The 20577-nt window shown below is 42.3% G+C and overlaps 1 protein-coding gene across 1 annotated transcript in view; it reads left to right on the forward strand.

The window, feature by feature from the left end:
- Positions 1-20577, forward strand: part of nr6a1a (nuclear receptor subfamily 6, group A, member 1a) — a 123632-nt gene that overhangs the window by 17054 nt on the left and 86001 nt on the right. The window contains exon 2 of the mRNA XM_026186086.2: positions 12924-12968. Within this exon, the coding sequence (XP_026041871.1) occupies positions 12924-12968 (45 nt within the window). The remainder of the gene's footprint in view (positions 1-12923; positions 12969-20577) is intronic.

Below are 20577 nucleotides of genomic sequence, written 5' to 3' on the forward strand. Positions count from 1 at the left end.
AGCTCTATCCGGTTGTTCAGTCTGACGTCACTAGCCGTGTCTGGGCCTAAACTCTGCTGCAGGTCCATATATCAAACGATCACTATGGCATTACTGAGAGTTGAAAAACTGTCTAAAGTCTTTCATCTTTAATAAAATGATCAGCGTTCTCCTCTACCAGGTGTAACAATTGAGTTTAACATCCAGGCATCCATGAAAACGGAATTTATGACATTTAACGGAGTTAGAAGTTAGCAGGAAGTTAGCTCGCTAGCTTCTATCTAAATACAATATAGCATGTCCTGACTGCGGGGTTTTGGAAACAAATTAAAACGTACAGCTCTGCTATCACTTCCAACATAAATGAAGACAGAAAACTAAACAGCAGTGACGTTTGTAGGGTTACTGAAGTTGGGCTAGCTGGTATATAACGATGTGCTACGTGACCACTAGCGACACAGCTATGTTAGCATAATATAAACAAGCTAACTTTTTTCCACTCGATAAAAGTTAACGTGAGTGTTCTCGGTGGTCAGGAACAAATGTAATCGCATGGCAGGATGCTGTAAAAGGACCAAACTTCAGCCAGGAGAACAACTGATCCATCCACAATACGAGGTTAGTCATTCATATACTGCTGCATGGGCTGGGCTGTAGTTACATCCTAAGGTTTTAAAAACTGAGCTTAAATAAATGATTAGCGGTAATAAAAGCCGAGGGAGGTCAACAGGGATCACTGACTGTTTTAGGAGCTTTTTGAGATCAAATAGAAGAAAATACAAAACATTAAACATGTTAACAACACAAAAGCCATATTAAACGCAGACTACTTTAGGCCCGGAAGTAGGATTCGTCACATCATCACTGAACAACCGGATTGTTGTATTTATGTAGATGACTGGGGAGATGCTGGGAAGCAATCATTTTGCACAAGCTTAAGTGTTCATTAAGGTGTTTGTCACATAGATACAAAATAAGCTCCGAGATTAAGCAGGTGTTAAACACAGGGTGCTTAGTTTATGTAAAACATGCAGTTTGTTGCTGTTTTGGTTTACGTGCTGAAAATGGTTTTATTTGTGTATATTCATGTGTTAGACTTGTACATAGTTAAACATGTATGGATCAAATAATGTTGAATTCTGGATTTGTAAGCAATGAAATTTGAAATAAGGGGGTAGGAACAGGACAAGCTCCTGTTCGAGCAGATGCATTCTGTACACATAGACATGAAAACGTGATGATTTTGAACGTTTGTTTTTTCTCTTGTTGTTTCAGTTATATTTGCATGCTTGAAATAAAAATCTATCTATATAAATTTTAAATTTCATTATTCTTATTATTTTTTTAATTCCAGTTCCAACAGTAAATAGTTTTGTCACTTGTCATTAAGTGTGATTAAAGTAGTAGTAGTAGTAGTAATAATAATAATAATAATAATAAATTTTATTTATGAGCGCCTTTCAAGTCACCCAAGGACACTTTACAATAGGATAAAACACCTAGTAAAACAATGGCAGAATAAGAACAATAAAATAAAAGCACAAGATAAAATGAACAAACAGTGGATTCACAGTGAATATGCAGATTTGAACAGATGAGTTTTGAGTTGGGATTTAAACTGGGGGAGAGAACCAGTGTTTCTTATTTCAGGGGGCAGAGAGCTCCACAGCCTGGGAGCAGAGCAGCTGAAAGCTCTGCTTCCCATGGTGCCAAAGTAAGTATCCACAGCTGGCCTGTGCAACAACCGATGCAGAGCCCATTAAAGATACTTGAAGCACTATTTTCGTAATTCTACTGTTTCAGTAACCCGGCCTTTTCACTGTTACTTTTGCAAACATTATGATGAACCTGGAGAAGTGTTTACCTTTGCTGACCGAGGCTAAAACGGCTTCATTTGATCCTACTTTGCTTTCTGCAGGGATAGGTTTGAGGGGTCATGCTTCTTTCTGATGCTGATGTTTATGGACTAGAATTTACATACATACCTGCACTCTGGATGTGTCGGGATGATACTTCAGTCTGAAGCCTGGAACACCTGGGGATCGAACCACAGACCTTCCACACCTCCCATCATGTACATTCTGCTTGTTCATTAGTGCTGCACGGTCGAATGATGCTCTCCTGTCTCCTTTTAGCCAGCAGGCATGTGGATATGAAGTTTATGACTATTCTGAATCTGCCTTATGATTCCTAAAAAGTAGCGCATGTAGACCTGCAAGCTGAATGTTTGTACTCTTAATTTCTTCCATCTTTTTAAGTTCATGATATGTTTGATGAAACGCTTGTTTTAACATGTTTACTACAGGTTTTCTATTAAGTTTACAAACACAGATTCAACAGGCTGTGCACGCACTGGAAGTACCTTTGACCCAGTGAATGTACAGTTAGACTTAATTAGCGGCCAGCTGGATAGGATGATTCCAGTAAGCAGCACGGCTAAAGCCAGGTGGTCGTATAACAGTGACAGCGTCTCCCCTCTCCGCTTGGTTATAACCCATCTGCTCCTTCAAGGCTATCTAAGGCAAGCTGAAACTCCTTACTGTTATGCATGGGTGTCTCTGCTGGAGGTGGGGTGGGAGATCAAGTGGTGCCCATGGGGTAAAGCAATCCTCTCTACTCTGACCTCTCAGCAAGCGCAGGATTCATTATGTCCTGCTGTTGTGGAGTGAAAACAATGGTCTATCTGTGGTCGGCACTTCCTCTCATCCATCTTCTAGTCAGGGTGGGTGATTGATTAAGCAGAGAGCCGACGTCACACAACCCACAACTGTATTGTTCATGTACATACCAAACGAGACAGTCATAACCTCGTCATAGCAACATGCTATTATAATCTTTGAGTTTCTGTAAATGTCCTGTAATCTTAGTTGTAGCGTCCTCAGTAAGTAAACCCATCACGCTCAGCCTGCAAGAGATACTGAGAGAAAGCAAGTTTTCATGAAATGGGTAAAATTACTGTCTGATATCTGTCAGCAGGATAATATGCAAGTAATACAGTTTTAATCTGCTGACAATTTAGAGTCAGTGTTGGAGTTGGGATACCTGTGTATATGGGATTTTCACCTCTTTGGAGTGTCCACGTTCCATAACATGTAGAAGTACATGTATGTAAGTGCACACTTGATTAAACGGGGAGCATCTTCTCATTTCTGAAACTACATTTGTTTAACATTTGGCTAAAATGCAGCCTAACCTCGAGTGTTCCTCCAGCAGCCTGGTAGATCTTTATGGCGTTATTTCCGTGCTTCTATTCTGAGCGCACGGAAAAAACATTTTGCAAGTACAAATGTTGCATTTTGAGGAGAAAATTATTTAGAGTGAAGAAAAGTTTAATTTGAGCGAACAAAATTCATTGCTGCGTGCAGGAAATGTTCAGTGTTTGCTGTTATCCACACAGTAACAGCCCCTCTCGCTCAGTTGTTGGCATTTGCCCTCAATAGAATAGAATAAGATGAACAGAACAACATACAAATGGTAAATGGCCTGTATTTATATAGCGCTTTACTAGTCCCTAAGGACCCCAAAGCGCTTTACATATCCAGTCATCCACCCATTCACACACACATTCACACACTGGTGATGAAGCTACATTTAGCCACAGCCACCCTGGGGCGCACTGACAGAGGCGAGGCTGCCGGACACTGGCGCCACCGGGCCCTCTGACCACCACCATACAATACAAGTACTAATAAGTAAGTAATTAATAAGTACTAATAAAATACTTTATTACATAGGAAAAAGTGCACTTGGTGCTGTTGCACATGGAGGAGACAATCATCCATTTTTATTTATTTATTTTTTCAAATTGCACAGAAAAACCAAACCAGTAGGACCACACATCATATTTATCAGGATCTCATGATATGTTTAATGGGCCGATGTGGTTGTGTTTGCAGTGATGCTAAAGAGCAACACATACTTAAATTCTAGTTCATTACTGCCGTCCCTGACCTAAAGTAACAGTTGTTACCACTGGAAATAATCTTCCTGTTTCGCTGCCTTTGAATGTAAAGTCACACTTGCTGACTTAATCAGGTGTGTTTGTTAGTAGCAGCCAGGTGATCAATCTTAAGGCCGTACTTTGTTTTCATAGGACTGCATAGAGTGATCCTCGATAAGCACGGTGCGTCTAAAATAGCTGTTAGGTAACAGTTGAGGTTTGTTTGAAATACCGACCAATGCCTGCCAATTAAAGAAAAAATGCCGCCATCTATCCTCCCTTTCTGTGATCACACAAAGAGTTAGGAATGAGCAGGCCATGTGTGCTGATGTAACCTTCCAGTGTTTTGTATGCATATGACAAACCATATATTTCAGTCTCCTGTCAAGTTGAAGGTTAACACTGTTTGCTGGCAAAACACTGAAATATTGACCAAAATCTTCTTTGCACTTGATGCAGTACCTGCAATAAAAACCCACAACGTTGACTTTAGGGCATCAAAAACTGAAAAAATTAGCCTTTTATGAGAAAATAAGTAGATGACAAGTGTAAAACACATTAAAAGGAAGGATGGAAACACTGGGAACCTAAGGCACTTAAAGAAGTGGCAAACAATGTGCTGTGAACTGTGTGTTATAGTGGCATGTGGGTCATTCAGAAAGCTGTGGATACTGTTGTTTGCACGTGTCTGATGAGACGTCTTCACACAGGGACTGACTTGGAGTGATGTGATGACATGATAGGAAAAAGTGACAATCAATGACTTGAAGCGATGATGGACAAATAACCGCGAGTGGGTCCCAACTCCAGCCTTTCAGCTCCTAGTGGAGCGACTAAGATGACTGTCAGTGACAACAAAGAATACAACTCATAGAAATATAAGGGTAAGTACTTTGGAAGGTTACCTAGGCAACTGGAGCTTGTAATGTCAACAAGGCTTAAATGTAACTTGACTGACCGTACAGTGGCCAGGAGACGCTGAATGACTTCATATTAGAGATGAGACATTCCCCAAGCCTTTTTACTGCGGTATTCTCATATAACAAAGTGTTTGCCTTTAAATATTAACATTAAAGTTGAACTGCCTGAGCGTCACGACAGACGGCGATCTGATAAAAGTGGTCAGTTTTGTCTTTATCAGCAGGAGGCTGCTGCAGTCAAAAGGGGGCAGGGATTATCCTGTTAATGGGCTTATTCGCGGTATTCAAAGAAACACTTGTGACCTCGCTCATGTGGCCAATGACGGGTTGCTCTGACATTATATACTCTCCCACTTTTCTACATGCCTGTCAGTCTTTCCCGTCTTTGCAATGTTCAGTCTTTTAAAGCGGCCGTTCCAGTTTAGCATGATGTCCCAGAATGCTGCTGGGTGGGTTTTTAGCAATGAAATCAGAATGTCGCTAGTCTGGTTGGCATGGCAGGTAGACACTAAACTACTCGGATAACAAACTGGCGTTGCCCTCCGCTGGCCATGTGGAACCCTAGCCCATCTGGGACAGAGGAGCTGGGATGCTGATGGACTGATAGAGTTGCTGCATGAGTGCTGTGAAACCCCGGGCAGTGTAGTGGCTTCAGGTTGAGGATTTCTGTAGGTTTAGGGGACTGGTGTATATTTAATATGGAGGAAATGTAAATCTTTGTGGTGTCATGAACAAACATGCCCAGCCTTCTCAGGATGGAACAGAGCTTATCTTGTATTGTAATAGACGTTTACAGTCCTGGCTTGGAATAGTGCTTGCTCACTGCAATACATAAGCAGTGAAATCATTACAAAGTGAGGCTTTCTTCTTTGTAACCACACTTTAGATTTTTGAGCCGTTTAGCCAGTAACTTAGATTACATGCAAGTAAGACTGGACAAAAAGACTGACGTATGTTACACTCAGTCATTGCTTGTTCTTATTTAGAGGTGTCAGGCTGGTATAACATTCATATATTTTAGCCTGTTGTTGTTTGCAAATGCAGAAAAATACATTTGCTCAATACAGCTCATAGCTGCCCGTTCTGATAGGCTGATGCAGTATTGAGCCACTTGTTATAAACCTTGCATTGAGCATGTCTCCATCCACAGGGGGACAGGAGGCCGTATGTTACTTTGATAGCGAGCTGATTAGCCCTGAAGTTGCAGAGGTTGCAGAGGTGAAAGGTTAAAGATGCAGCCTTTCATTGTCCGCACACAATGGGCCACGGCGGCGCAGGCTCTGCTGCATTGGCTGCTGCTGGAAGCCTTTCCAGCCTCAGGCTATCACGGTCAATAAGCCGTCATGAGGATTAGCAACAGAGACCACACACTGGAGAGCTCTGCTGCTGGTCTGTTATCGACAGACACGACAACCGAAACACGACTTGATCCCAGTTAGCGCTGGGCCAGATCATACCATTCACAGTAATACCGGTATAATGTTGGGCAACGATAACAAAATGAAATATGGCGATAGAATATGGGTAAAACGTGGCGGAAAAAGCATGGCGCCGATGGCGAATGAGAAGAGCGAAAGCGGATCGTTGAATGAAACAGATGAATCTGAACTGGTTTGTAAAAATGCTGCAGCTTCACTGGTGTGGATCTGGTTCAGCTTTCGTCCGTCAGATACACAACAAAGCACTATTTTTGGTAGCGCATGCTAGCGGGCCGTCGTTATTACCGTGTTGTTTGGAAAATACGACACACTTAAAATCAATCCTTTGATTGTTCTGAAAGTCGACAGAGCCCCTTATAATCCCGTGCGCCTTATGTATGAACTCTGGTTGTGTTTACTGACCTCGAAACGATTTTATGTGCACGGCGCTCGAAAATCTGTCAAATGTTTCAGTACGACTTTGCTGAGCTACGAAGCCGCACCGCTTGATGGATTGTCGGAGCATTACGGCTATCATAGGCGGAGCCTGGCGGAGTGATACGTACTGTTCTTCAACATAATATTACCGTATTGTGTGTGTATAAGCTCTTTTTAAGTTTTGTTGATGTTATACATGGTTATGCTGAGGATATGTCGGCCAGTTTCCACTGGAAATGCCTTTTGGTTAAACTGTCAGCGAGGAGTTTGCACTGTTACATTTTTATATAACTTTAATGCAAAAAACAGCTGCTTGTTTCAGTGAAAATACATTGATGGGGATTTTTGCACTACTAAAGTTGTGGAGTTGTAAAGTATTTTGTCTCGTGTCAATTATATCGTCAGTTATATCGTTATCACAAATTTTCAAATGTATATCGTGATAAATATTTTTGCTCTACTCCCAGTCACATAAACGTTGTTAAGAGCTGACGAGAGAGCAGAAAGAAAATTGGAAAATGATGTGTGGCAGGACCGCTGTGCTCTCAGCGTGGCCTCTTACACACACTGGCCGGATATTGAAAGAAGACTTTCCTGCAGCACATGGTAGTGTTTTAGATTTTAAATGTGTTGTTCTTGCTTCCAAACACCCACCATCTCCAATAATCTCATTCAAATCTGTAGTGTCTTATACTCAGACCTCTCGTACGGTCTGAGTATGAGTCTAATGGAAACAGAGTAGTAGTCAGCTATGCTTAGGGTTCCAGAAACAATGGTTATTCAGAAAGCAGTGAATACTGTGCCCTAAGACACGTCTTCACACAGGAATGGACTTGCAGCGATGTGCTGGGTGGACACCATAGAGGAGAAAAATCTAATTTAAAAAAATGAACGACTTCACGGTGGTGCTGGGTCCCAGGTTAATCTTTTCAGCTTCAAGGTGAGCGCCTAAACTGACTGTCAGTGACAATGAAGAATACACTGCTGTGTATGTAAAGAGGGATGAGTACTTTAAAAGGTTGCCTAGGCAACAGGAGCTCGGATTGTCAACAGTGGTTGTAGTGATGAACGATAGTCTGTGGACCACGCCGGCGCTCCAATCAGTGTTAGTTTTGCTCATCCCCCATTATTCATCATTATAATAATAATATGTTGATACGACACTCAAATCTTGCTTGTTATAGTTTTCATGTTGAATCTCCACACGTGACAGATGTGATGAGTGTGGCTGCATCTGCAGAGACTCACTGGGTGATTTTGTGGCCGTGTGTGATGAGGGCACGATGAAGTGCAGGAGACACAGGTGGGAATCTTTTGGAAGAAACAAACAAAAAAGCGACAAACCCTTTACTGTGGTATTCTCATATAACAGAGGGGGTGTTTTTAACCCTTTTAAAGCCGGTCGGAGCGGGCACGCTCCGTTTTGCTAACTATTTTTAAATCCCGGTAGCACTGCAACCACATAAGCTAGCGCCATAATTTTTTTTGCATATGAAACCGGAGGAGTTGTACTTACATCTTATGCCATCAGCTTGCCCTAAGTCAGTTTCCTTCCACATAAAGCTTTGAAAAACTGCATAAAAAGCGCTTGCAGGAACAAAAACATAATATTCCAGAAACACGCTTTGCCGATCCGATCAGCACGAACTCTCGCATGTCCTCCATGTCCTGCCCGAAACCGGAAGTGACGTCATTTTGCGGAAATGTAGTTTTTTGCCTTCAGGGCCTCATGAGCCTATACTGGTGTTTTTAAAAGTTATGTTTGACTTTATGACTTTCTGTGTCGTTTCTGGGATGCTGAGGACTCATATTGCACTGCTGGAAATAGTTTATTTTGATGCACATGCTGTTATTTTGCAAATTTGCATCATAATATTTATTTTCGTTTTTCCTGCAGTATATGAAAATTGGTGTATTTCAAAAATAAAACTATAAAGACACTCAAAATAAATTTCCTGTGGTGGGAAACTATTTTGTGCAACTTTTTTGTATTTACAGTTTTGAGGGATAAGCCTCTTAAATTTCTCTAACTAGAAATATATGTTAAAAAACAAAAACGATTTTCAATTTTTTTGTAGTTTATTGCACGTTTTTGAAATTTATGTAATTACTATGCACTTAATGCATGCATATTATTAAAATTTGGGCTATAATGGTTGTATTGATGTATAGCAACTTGAAATGCTCCCAAAAAAGACTCTACAGCCTGTAAAAATATAATATAAGCTCTGGCGGACTATGGCAGGTCTTAAAGGGTTAATTATTAACGTTGGTTTCTAACTGTAATAGGTCTCCTGCTTTTGTTACAATCTTATGGACGACACCAGTGGACGTGGAAACATTTGGCACTGACGCTGTGTCTGGATACAGCTTCACAGAGCTATAGTCGTGTTAATTGCTGTGAGCCTCACAAATGGAATCCCACTGACGCCCATTGTTGTGTGTGGGGGTGTGTGAGGAGTTAACACAAAGCACTTTTAACCAGGCTACTGTTAACCATCTTTAATAGATAGATGGTTTTTATTACTCATGTATGTTTTTGAAGTTTTGGATGCCAAAATACATTTTGTGTCAACGAAACTGTAAATGATAAATATATTTGTCCACAGTTCCATTCTCTGATTCGTGCTGATGTGGAGACAACATTTCAAAGCCTGAACCCTAAAGAGCAGTAATAAAAAAAACGTGACTTTTTTTAACAGGTTATCAGCGACTCGTTAATGATGAGGCTTATCTTAGGTACATCTGCCATACCTACACATGCCTCTTATAACTAAACTGTAATTGTAAGAGATGTAAGATAAAGACAGTTGGTGCAGTCACATAAAAGTAGGTTGTGGTCCTTCAGTCGACAAGTTCCAAATGCTTTGAGTCACATGGCAGATATAATGGCTGGAGGTGAACTTCTCTGCAGTTCGAGGTGACATCCAAACTTCTTGTCTCACTTCAAAGCTGCAGCTCCTCAGAACTGTGTGGAGGTGGGGAACTTGTTACATGGATGTTACATATGTAACGTATGTTTGTTCGGCTGACTGAGGCACGCGTGTGTTCGTGTGTGTGCTCCAGGGAGAACATATGCCCTGGTGTTGGAGGGGGGTTGGGAAGGAGGGGTCAGGTGCAGGCAGCTGGCGTGTGTCGGGTCAAGGGTCTACAGCTGTTGATAGCAGGGTGGTACACTGACACAGATGGGGGGGGGTTATGCACCAACATTCTGCACCAGTCTGGATGTGACTGATGGAGCTCGCTCGGTGCTATGTAAGTGAGAACCAGTCACTTGGTGGTTGCACAGATGGCCAGGCTGCTGCAGGAGGTGAGACGGGGAAAAAATGTGGGTCTAATAAAGCTGAGACAGCAAGTGGGTAACTAATATGAAGCAAACAGACTGTCGTGGGGTTAGGGGAGCCCGATGATGTGTCAGGCTGTGCATAAAAGATCCATAAAAATGTTTTCCCACTGTGTGGTCCAGCGCGGTCAGCTTTTACTGTTGCTACTAGTTTGGTGGAGACTTCGAGTCTTTGCGTACAACAGTTCTTCATACATGGACGCGGTGACACGTGAAGGAAACGTGCTGTAAAGTGCTTCCTACAGAAGCAGCATCAGATAGGAAGGTAGGGAGTATTCCCTGATCAGGGTTAGGGTTTGTTTCATAACTAATGACTGAAGCCTGGTCTCACAATAACCAAGTTAGCAAGTCAAAATGAATGATAGTGAAAACAAACGTGCACGAATGAACACACATAAGATAAGAAGGTAAGCTGTATTAAAACTACTCATGTTGTGTTAAGTGTTGGGGATTGATCAGAGTTATAATAATATTTTGGTTTATTTTTACTTTTTATAATGAAACTTTTTTAGCTTTAATGTTCTTAATGATATGGATGTTAGAGGTGAATGTGCGTGGCATTAAAGTTCAGATGTTGCAGCGCTCTGTGATGGCAGGTGACTCACAGGAAAGCACCCAAACTTCATCAGGTTGCTTGTGAAAACTAAATTGACCAAACTGAGATCAAACCAGAGAAATTTCCTCCACATTTTCATGCTAACACATTCCCCACATCACTACAGCTCCACCACCAGTCTGTAGTGCTGATACAAAGCAGGATGGATCCCCGCTTGGAGGATGTTTATGACCAATTCTGATGGTAACTGTCGGATTTTTTTTTTTCCCAGTAGAAATTGAGATGTCAGACTGGGCAACATGTTTCCAGTCTTCTATTGTCCAGCTTTGGTGAGCTTGTGCGAACTGTAGCCTGAGTGTGAACAATGATGGTGAGGTGGCTGTGGTCTGCTCTTAGGTCCACTCGGTTGCTGTTGTGTCACACCTCTTTGACACCACACACACACAGTGTAAGGTCTGAGTGGGTCTGCCCTTTATTACTCCATGTAACTGAGAGTGCTCTTTCTGTTTCAGATTTGTGAGTACTCTGTACTGCCTCAGTTACTTTGTTTTGTTGATTTTTATTTTGGTTCACTATTTTTTGACGTCTAGTTTTAGTTGACTTGGACGCCTTGTTGGTGATCATCGACTGCATGTAGCTTTCCAGTCTTACAGTGGGAGCCCCTTAAAACTGCATTCATCTTAAAGGCCAGCAGGGGGAGACTCCTCGAGCTGCCAGATGTATTAAAGAAGGGCCCTGCTTTTCCCCTGCCGGATGACCTCGCGTAACACTTTCCTGAGGAGTGCACGATCTTCATCATTAGTTTAAATGCAACATTATGCTTATATTGTAAAGTCTCAGTGGAGCCAACAGGTTGAATAAAGCAGTATATGCATTACTATATGATACTGCAACCTGTGCTGCTCCCCACATGCTACTTAGTTTACAATCACCAAGAGGATCAGAACGAGTTTCCTTAGAGGCTTCACGCTGAGTCTTTTATAATACAGCCTGTTGTGGTGGGATTTGTCACAGGGGTGAGCATGAGTCACCAACCAGAAGGAAATAAGAGATCATCTCAATCTATTTACATAAAAAACAACATAAAATGAAGGAGATCGATGCTGAGTTTGCTAAAGTAAGACATGAATTTTAGTGATGAGGTTACAGGTGAAAAGATGTTTAAGACACTGGACTGAAACATTCACACATCATGATGCGTGAATGACGTCACTGTCATTATATTAATGCTGCTATCCTGTATATATTGTACATACTATTGTTTGAGTACTTACGATTGTTTTTTTTGTACTTTTTATATTTTACATTTATATTTATTATTGAAACTTGCACCAAGGGAGTGGCACTCCAATTTCGTTGTACTCTGTACAATGACAATAAAGGCTATTCTATTCTATTCTATTCTATTCTATTCTATTCTATTCTATGCAAGTCTCCTTTTCCACTGTGAGATCTACGATCAGAAGATGGATAAGCTATCTTTAGAAAAGCATAATAGTCTTAAGCTGTGGTGTTTAAGCAATATTCTGTTGGCACTCAAAGGTGTGTGAAACCTGTACCACTGATATCAAACAGGATGGATCCACACTTTTATGTTGTTCATGTGAAATTATGTCTGATTGTTGCAGTATCAGACCTGGCAACATTTTGTGGTGAGCTTGTGCGACAGTTTCTTATGCTTAGCTGCCTGGTGTGTTCTTCTGATGTTGGGGGGGTTTCTCTGCATGCATCCTCATCAAGCCGTGTTCATATCTGCATAGGACACACTGTGATGGGACTTTGTGGCCACACTCCCCTGGCTTACAGACAATCTAGTTCAGGTAGACTACTCTCTCCTCTGGGCTCAGCATGTCTGCTCTGCTCACTGTTGTTCGCACTGGGCTGTAGCCTCCAGACTTCCAGCTTAAATGAATGGACTGGCCTTAAATGGCCTATGTGCTCTACCTGAGCACTCAAAGGGCTTTATGTAACTTGCCTCATTCGCCCAAGCTTTCTGTCTAACATTCACACACATTGGACATGTCCAGTACACCAGAGAGCAACGTGGGCTTGGTATATTTGGCGTGCAAACCAGAGCAGCTGTTAATAGACGACCTGCTCAGCTACCCTGAGCAGTAGCGTTGGTCAGTGTGGATGTGTGGGCTACAGGCACAACGCAAGTCTGACTGACTGAACTGCCAAACTAAAAGAAGCCAAACTTTGTGCTATAACTTTTGTGTCTTACAGCAGTTAATTGCACGTTGGAGTTTGAATCCTTTTTGTTAATATTATCATAATTGCCAGTACTCTGTAACAATTGGAGCACTAACCTCGCACCTCTTTTCTGCAGGTTTTTACAGCGATCATCAGCTTGAAACTGAGCACAACAACATGGGTAAGTTCATAAACCTGCACTTACCTCAGATTTCAATCTTACTTATCTTCCCTTACTTTTCTGTTTAAGTACTAATGAAAAATATTTAGTTACATTTGCCCCCAGTATCTGTTTACTCCAAAATACATGAACTTTTCTCTGGTCCAACAACGCTGAACCTCACTTTTAGTTTCTGATCTTGAAAATGATCTTTGGACAAAGATCTCCCTCTAGTGGTAAAGTGAAATGTGAAATTAATAAATGGGTTCTAGTTTCCAATCAAAACCACAAGAGGGGGGTATAAACCCAACGACAGCCGCTTCCATCCACACGAGCATGGAGAGAGAAATCCAACAAGTGGAAATGAAATGTCTAAACACATTTACACGTTTCATAAAGCAACGAGTCTTGATGGTCTGCTTCAGCGATGTGATCTCAGAGAACTTCAATAAATGAAAGTAATCGACGTCTTTGTTGTCTTCAACATCTCTGCGCGGTGGACGCAGTGCCGAGATGCAACACGAGCTGTAGAAATGTGTCGGGAAGACGTGACTCCTGGTTTCAGGGGAAGCTGGATGCAGGGGGACAGGGTGAGGCAGTGGTCCAATGTTAAGGTCCAGGTTCAGATGAAGTTCACTCAGGACTCCCCTGGCTGCCATTGCAGCGCCAGGTGGCACCATGGAGAGGGTCATAGGTCATGCACAGTTCAAAAAGCGCTGACCTCACCGTGACTCCACGCTGACCTGTTTGTGTGCAGCTCTGCTCTCATAGTTCCTCCATAAACCTGCAAGTGTGTGTGTGTGTGTGTGTGTGTGTGTGTGTGGGGAGGAGGGGTCACTAAGAAGTAGAAGGAAGCCGAGAGGAACTATTAAACCTGCGCACACACTGAATGGTGGGCATTGTCAGCGTGCTGCAGGAGAAGGCGTGGATTTATGAGCCCAGGCATGATTGGGTTGTAAACTTGACGAGGTGGGTTCGCTCTGTTAGCTCTATTCTCATCCCAGGATGCTGCAGTGCACGCACTGGGCAAGGGTGACGCAGAGGTCAAGGGGGGCTGCAGAAAGCCTCCTCCGGCTTGTAAATGCTGTGACAGGGCTGGGAATTCACAGACCTCCATTCAGTGACCAAAAAAAGCCAGGTCAGGGACCGAATAGCTGCGCTCGCAGCAGCTGTTTCCAACACGAGCCCAGTACATGAAGTCCTAATATCAACTCTGTTATCTCAGAAATGTTTTTTCTTCACTAGAATCTTAATCTCTGAAGGTGAATCGTGTTGTGGTCATGAAGCAGCAGATGGTCATTTATTGGAGATGGATTTGTGCACCACGGGGCTGTAAACCCACGACAGTGTGCTGTCCTGGCCACAGATGTTCAGAGCTCTTTGGGGAAGCGTAAAGAGATGAAGTCCATTTAAAAAAAGAAAGAGCTGCACACTTCATCACTCACACGTTCATCTCCATCAGCTGGAAGTTAACTGTTTAAAAGCCAAATTCATGCAGATCTCTTGAATTCGTGCGGCAGTGACATTTGATTTGATTCTGGGAATAACTGAGCGTGTCGGAGATGAACCTCGGGCCAAAAACACCGAGTGTGTTTGGATTAATAGAAGGTCATTCTGTCTTGAACAGGGAGCCAAAGTATTACTGGGAATAATATTTTCACATGCTGCATTTGAATGTCCTGAACTAGTTCTACTGAAAGTCCAGTGCAGTGTTACAATAATCTCACCTGCTTGTCATGAATGCAGGTCAGAGTCAGGTTTTTTAACTTGATATATTTTTCAAGTAATAGAAAGGAGGTCTGGTGGCCTTATTAATACGATCATCAGAACTTGAATCACAGAAATGGAAGTTAAATCTGATCAAATTTAGACAAAGAGAAAGTCTTTGACACATCTGCAGTTAATGTGAGTGCAGCTCATTGTGAACAGAGGTTAGAAGATCAGAGTAGAATGTAGCTCTGTATCATCTACATAAGAGCAGCAGGACACATTATGACTCTTCATATTATTACCAAAATACTACATCAAGGTTAAAGAGTAGTAGACCAAGGACAGACCCTTGAGGAACCCCTGACTGAAGCCTGTGCAGGTCTAAAGTCATCGATCGAAATATTAAAAGTTCGACCCTTTAGCTGTGATGTAATCCAACCAGGAAGCTGACCTGTTAAAGCAACTCATGAAGTCTTTGAATTAAAATGAAAGGGATCAAATAAAACCAGGACTGTGAGTCACTGCTGGTCCTCGGTGACTTTAGTAAGAGCTGTTACTGAAACCTTATTGGTCCTTATCATTACAGACTGTGAGAAGTTCTTCATACAGCTGTTTGTAAATGTGTTTTTTTCCAAATATTGAGCTGAGAAAACGGTTTAGAAACATCTGTAAATACTCATTTCCAATTTCATTGTACTACTGTACTATGTATGACTGTGCAATGACAATAAAGAGTTATCTTATCTTATCTTATCTTATCATGGCTCTGGAGTAGTGGAGTGATTACAGCACTTTTGAGAGAAACAGAGCTGGGTGGATGGGATCTAGATTTGTAGGTTAGCAGGTATGTGGACTCACAGCAGTAGTTTGATAAGAATGTGAAGCAGTGCTGGATAAACTAGAACAGCACACATGACCTCTAACACTACAACATTTGTTGTGGAAGAAAGAAGCGAATTCGTGACATTTATTTATTGAAAGAATTTTGGCGAATGTGGTTTTGGAGCCATTAAGTCGTTTAAAGATGGATAAAAATAAACGACTGAATTAGACTCGTTATTGTTAATCAGCTGGAAGCTGATTGGGTGATGGGCCATTTCTATAGGTTTCAAAATGAATTTGTAGTTTATGTATATTTTCCATTTTAAACATAGTTAATTTCGTGTTTTGAGCTCCACCTCCAGTCGCCCTGTGCTGACCCGGTCCTCATTCTTCTCTGACCCCCTCCCCTTCAGTGACCAATGGCTTATCAGTGTCCTTTGGTGATGGTCTGTGGTTTCGTGGTTAATCATTACCAGGTGGGGACGAGACTTTCTCTTCTCAACTTTGTCCCTGAGCAGTTGGACTGACTGGATCTGTGCACACAGTTTCCCACTCAGTCCTGTAACTGTTCTACTCAAACTAGAAACAAAGCAAAATAATGTAATATATGTATTTCATGTCCGTCTTAGTGCATGTGGACTGGTGGTATATAAAGAAAAAGAGGCCATGAAATAGTTTAAGAACATTTATTTCCTTTTGCATTTATCAGACTGGACCTGGTTGACCGCGAGCAGAAACTGATACATTTAGTTTGTTTATTGGTTTTGTTCCTTCAGTTATTATATCGAAGTTCATTCCCATAAATTGGTGTGACAAATAAATGGTTTACAAAGTCACTCTGTGTTTACTCATATGGAATATTTTTACCTCACGTTTGTTAATGAATCCGTGACCTCTGCAGTGGTGCACATTACAAATGATGACATGTAGGGCGGTTTCATGATATTTATAATATTCCAATAGTTGTTGCTTTGGCTCAGCTGTTGGAGGACAGTCCTGCGTGCAGTCCTTTCACTTCGTTGTTCTCATTGTTCGCTCTGATGTGCTAAAATATTTGCAAACAGTTACAGTGTGACAGTGAAATGAACGGTCATAGAATAGCAGAATACTGTGTGTTTACATTTGCTGCGGCCTTTATCTTCCTGGTGCTGCTGCCCATGCACGGGCAGTGTGGGAGCTGATCATCAGTAGTCTGGTATCAAGGACTGTTAGCAAATGAGAAGACGTGGAATACATTTCTGGAGTTGTCATCTGACAAAATAAACTCTTTACACAACGTCAAAGCTGCTTTTCATCTTTCTGTTTTACTAATAGTCACTACACAAAAAGTGTCACGAGTTAAAGGCTCTGAGGGAGCTGCAGACCAGCGCTGTGTTGCTGTTTCGGACGATGAGATGTGAGAACTTCAAAGCCGATGCAAGAGATGCGCCAAAGCAGCTGACCTGTAATGTAAACGTGCCTCGTGAATGCGACACTGCACGGCACACACCATAAGGGGGCAGTAGATCCCTGCTGGACTCCCACGTGACGTATGATCCCACGTGCCACCTGGACCCAGTGAACTCAGCACCCATATGGAAGTACTTGGCCTGTGCCCAGCACATGCTTCTCCTTTGTCCTCACATAACTGGGCTAACTTCATATGGCTGTGTCCAGAAGTCATTCAGGATCACCAGGTTTAGATTTTCCTGCGTGCTACGGAGCAGAGCAGTCAAACACTTGCCCTGCTTCAGATGCCTCCTCTTTATTCCCTTCAGCTCACATAAAGTGGATTTCACCGTTGGCGGGGCTCTGCTGCTGCCCTCTGTGCTTTCTCATCGTTTTAGCCTTTAATAATTTACGTTGAGCCTAGATTTCGTTCGCTGTGCCTTTTTTCTTCCTTCGCTTGATGCGAGCTGCGTTGGCGTTGGACTGCAGGTCAGCCTGCGGAGTGTTTCCAGGTCAGGGAGAAGTGGGTCACGCAGTTCCCAGTGTCAGTGCCTGTAACTTCACAGTGTATGATGACAAAGCCCGACACCACAGGGATAAACAAGCACAGTTTGTGTGGCCCTGATATAAGTAGCAAACGTGTCCATCCGCCGCGTGCAGGCCTCTGTAGATAGTCATTTCATTTACTCATTTATTTGTACATGAATCCCTCATTGAATGCCAGCACAGTTTACCTGGAGCTTTAGAATTGCAGCAGGCTTATCGTGGCTCCAGTTTATAGACGACGAGTGTTTTCTGCTGCAGCCGAATCCCAGATAAGAGGATTTCTTTAAAAAGGTCGACATTTAGATTTATCCTCTCTACGTTCATCTTCAGTTGTTTTTGTGCTCAGATCAAAGTATTTAACTTTTCAGTTCTTTCTTTCATAACATATCGTAATATTTTAAACACGGATATGTGCACAGAGTTTATGTTCCCTGATAATACACAGATATGTACACAAAATGGATCTGTGGCCCTCTGCTGCTTAGTAAACCAGTAAAGACCCAGGCTGCTCCTCAATGCCCCCCCAACACTTTCCCACTGTAAATGTAAAACACACACACACACACACACACACACACACACACACACACACACACACACACACACACACACTTTGGGGTCTACTCTGGCTGGAAAAACATCAGTGTGTTTGAAATTTCCCAGCATGTTAACATAACCTTACAGTTACAGCATTCCCACATGTCTGCGTCTCCTCCAGTGACATATGGAAATAAGGCTCAACCCTTAAAAAAGTGTATATATTTAATCATATTTAAGGTGATTATAAACTGAAGTCATAATATATTTGGGTGCTGGTTGTGTAATTACAAAAGCCCCCCACAGCAGCCATGTCCGTTCTGTCCCTGACAGGCTCGCTTCCAGCCTTGGAATTCCTGGAATGTCGTGAAGTATGACTGACTTTGTAGCTCGTTGTATTTCCAGCCTGGCTAAAGGAAACGAGGCGACATTAACAAACAGGAGCAGAAGTATCGCTGAGGCTTTCAGTTAGTAATGGAAAACTCGGGTTGTGGAATTCGGCGTCTGGATCGTGGTGGGAGGACCGCTTTAGGCGACACTCCGAGCCCCCTGCCTACGCTGTGACTGCCCGCACCGAGGGAACAGTCGCCACAACATAACAGTAATGCTAAATAAATGCAAAGCGGCGTCCTCGATGTTCACACAGAGCCAGGATTCAGGGAATCGCCAAACAATCAGATGAAGCCTGGAAAAAAGAAAAACCTGCTGTTAGTCATTGTCAGTGATGCATCAGTCACACGATACAGTGACACCAACAATAAACCAATGATACGATCGTACAGGGAGTGGCTATAATTCTTCCCTTCAATGACATGCTGTATTCTACGATATATTAATGTTCTTAGATTATCCCATGTCCGAGTCTTTGCTCGTGTCACTCTGCTCATTTATGGAAAACCAAGTTTCAGTAAAATTCCTTCTTCCTCACTTTTCTGAGCATTTATTCTCTGATGTTAAGAATTCTCCCCTCACATGTGAGCACGATTAAAACCCAGTGTTTGTACTCGCAGGTGCTGGGACTGTGACAGGCCCACTGTGGGGAAAACCGTCTTAAAATCTTGTCTGTTTGTGGGTTTTTTGTTATGCGTCTTTTCAGACTGTGATCCATTTGTAGAATGAAAGCATTGCTCAGAGGCCTGGAACAAACCTTCGCTTGCTCCCTGTGATCAACTTACATTTTGAATTTAATTGCCATAAAAAAGACAAAAAAGTAGTTTTGTAGATGCATTTGACTTTGATTTTCCCTTAAACCCCCCATCAAACCTCTGTTCATATCAGAACTTTTCTGCTTCAGTGAGACACCCTGATATGTATGCATAAATATATATGTATGATATGTATGCATAAAAAAGAATCTAGTAATGTTAAGTTATTATAGTGATAATAACTGATTCATTACTGCAGTAAGTCTAATAGCAGATGTTGTAACAACACACGGTGGATTTTTATGACTGTGATAAAAGTCAAAATGTGATATTGTGACAGTCCTTTTGTTAGAGATGTGCTGTTGTGTGGTGACAGTAATTGTACACTAACGGCTGCACAACAACAGTGGATAACAACGCATACAAACAGCCATGTGACGTGCTCGTTGTGCAGACGGTGCAGTATACATGCGGACATTCTTAATCCTGGCTTGGTATGCTTTCAGAATTGCGCAACAATTTAAACTAAGTGATGCACTACACATGTAATATGTGCATGAAGTTCTAGAACAAAGGTGTATGTGTTGTGTATACTGACTTCATCTGCCAAGGCAGCATTTGAAGAACTTGCTGCTGGGATCCAGCCACACAGAGTTTCAGGATTTATTAGTCCGGCTAATAAAAGGTTCTGAAATGGCATGTTTAAAATGACCGTACTCATCATTAGAGTCCTTGTTGCTCTGAATAGGTCTTATGAACAGAGGGCTGCTGGGTAATCAGCAGCTCAGGGTGTGTCGTGTCTCCGTTTAGCCAAAGAGCTCGTTCCTGTCATTACTGTGGAAGCGTCACAGCTGGATGTTATTTAAACCTGGGTGAAAATCATGACAAATCGTGGCTCTACACACCGCCAGCTGTTAACAGTAAACTGGTATATGTTTGAAAAGGTGTTCACAGGGCAGGGTCAGTGATGGCTATTTAAAATAAATCTTATGTACAGATGCATGCAGGGCTTCTGTGTGTGCATTCCAGTACATCCATTACTCCCATGTTACTGGGACTTAAAGTAGCATCTGCTGCTGCTTTGGCAATCTCAGACTTCATGTGTGTCACAATTACTTCTATGAACAATTATATTGCACAACATGAGCTCCCCTCCACAGGAGCCCTGCCCCGGTCACATTCATGGCTTTATTAACTGATCCGTTCCTTTGTTTGATGAACCCACCTTCTCTTCTGTCTTTTTCTTGGAGGCCTTCTACAAAAAAGCTTCTTCTTTAAACCCAGTCGTGGTGTTTGGGTAACGGGGTGTTTGAACCGCAGTCTGCATTCATTGATCAGTGAGTTATTCTGCTGCAAACCCACCGACAGCAATGAATGTTTATTGCAGCCTTTAAGAGTGAGCTCCTCCAGGGGTGCAGCTCCTCTGAGGTCTGTGCAGGAGA

Source organism: Astatotilapia calliptera, chromosome 12, assembly GCF_964374335.1.
Source record: "Astatotilapia calliptera chromosome 12, fAstCal68.1, whole genome shotgun sequence".
Lineage (NCBI taxonomy): Eukaryota > Metazoa > Chordata > Actinopteri > Cichliformes > Cichlidae > Astatotilapia > Astatotilapia calliptera.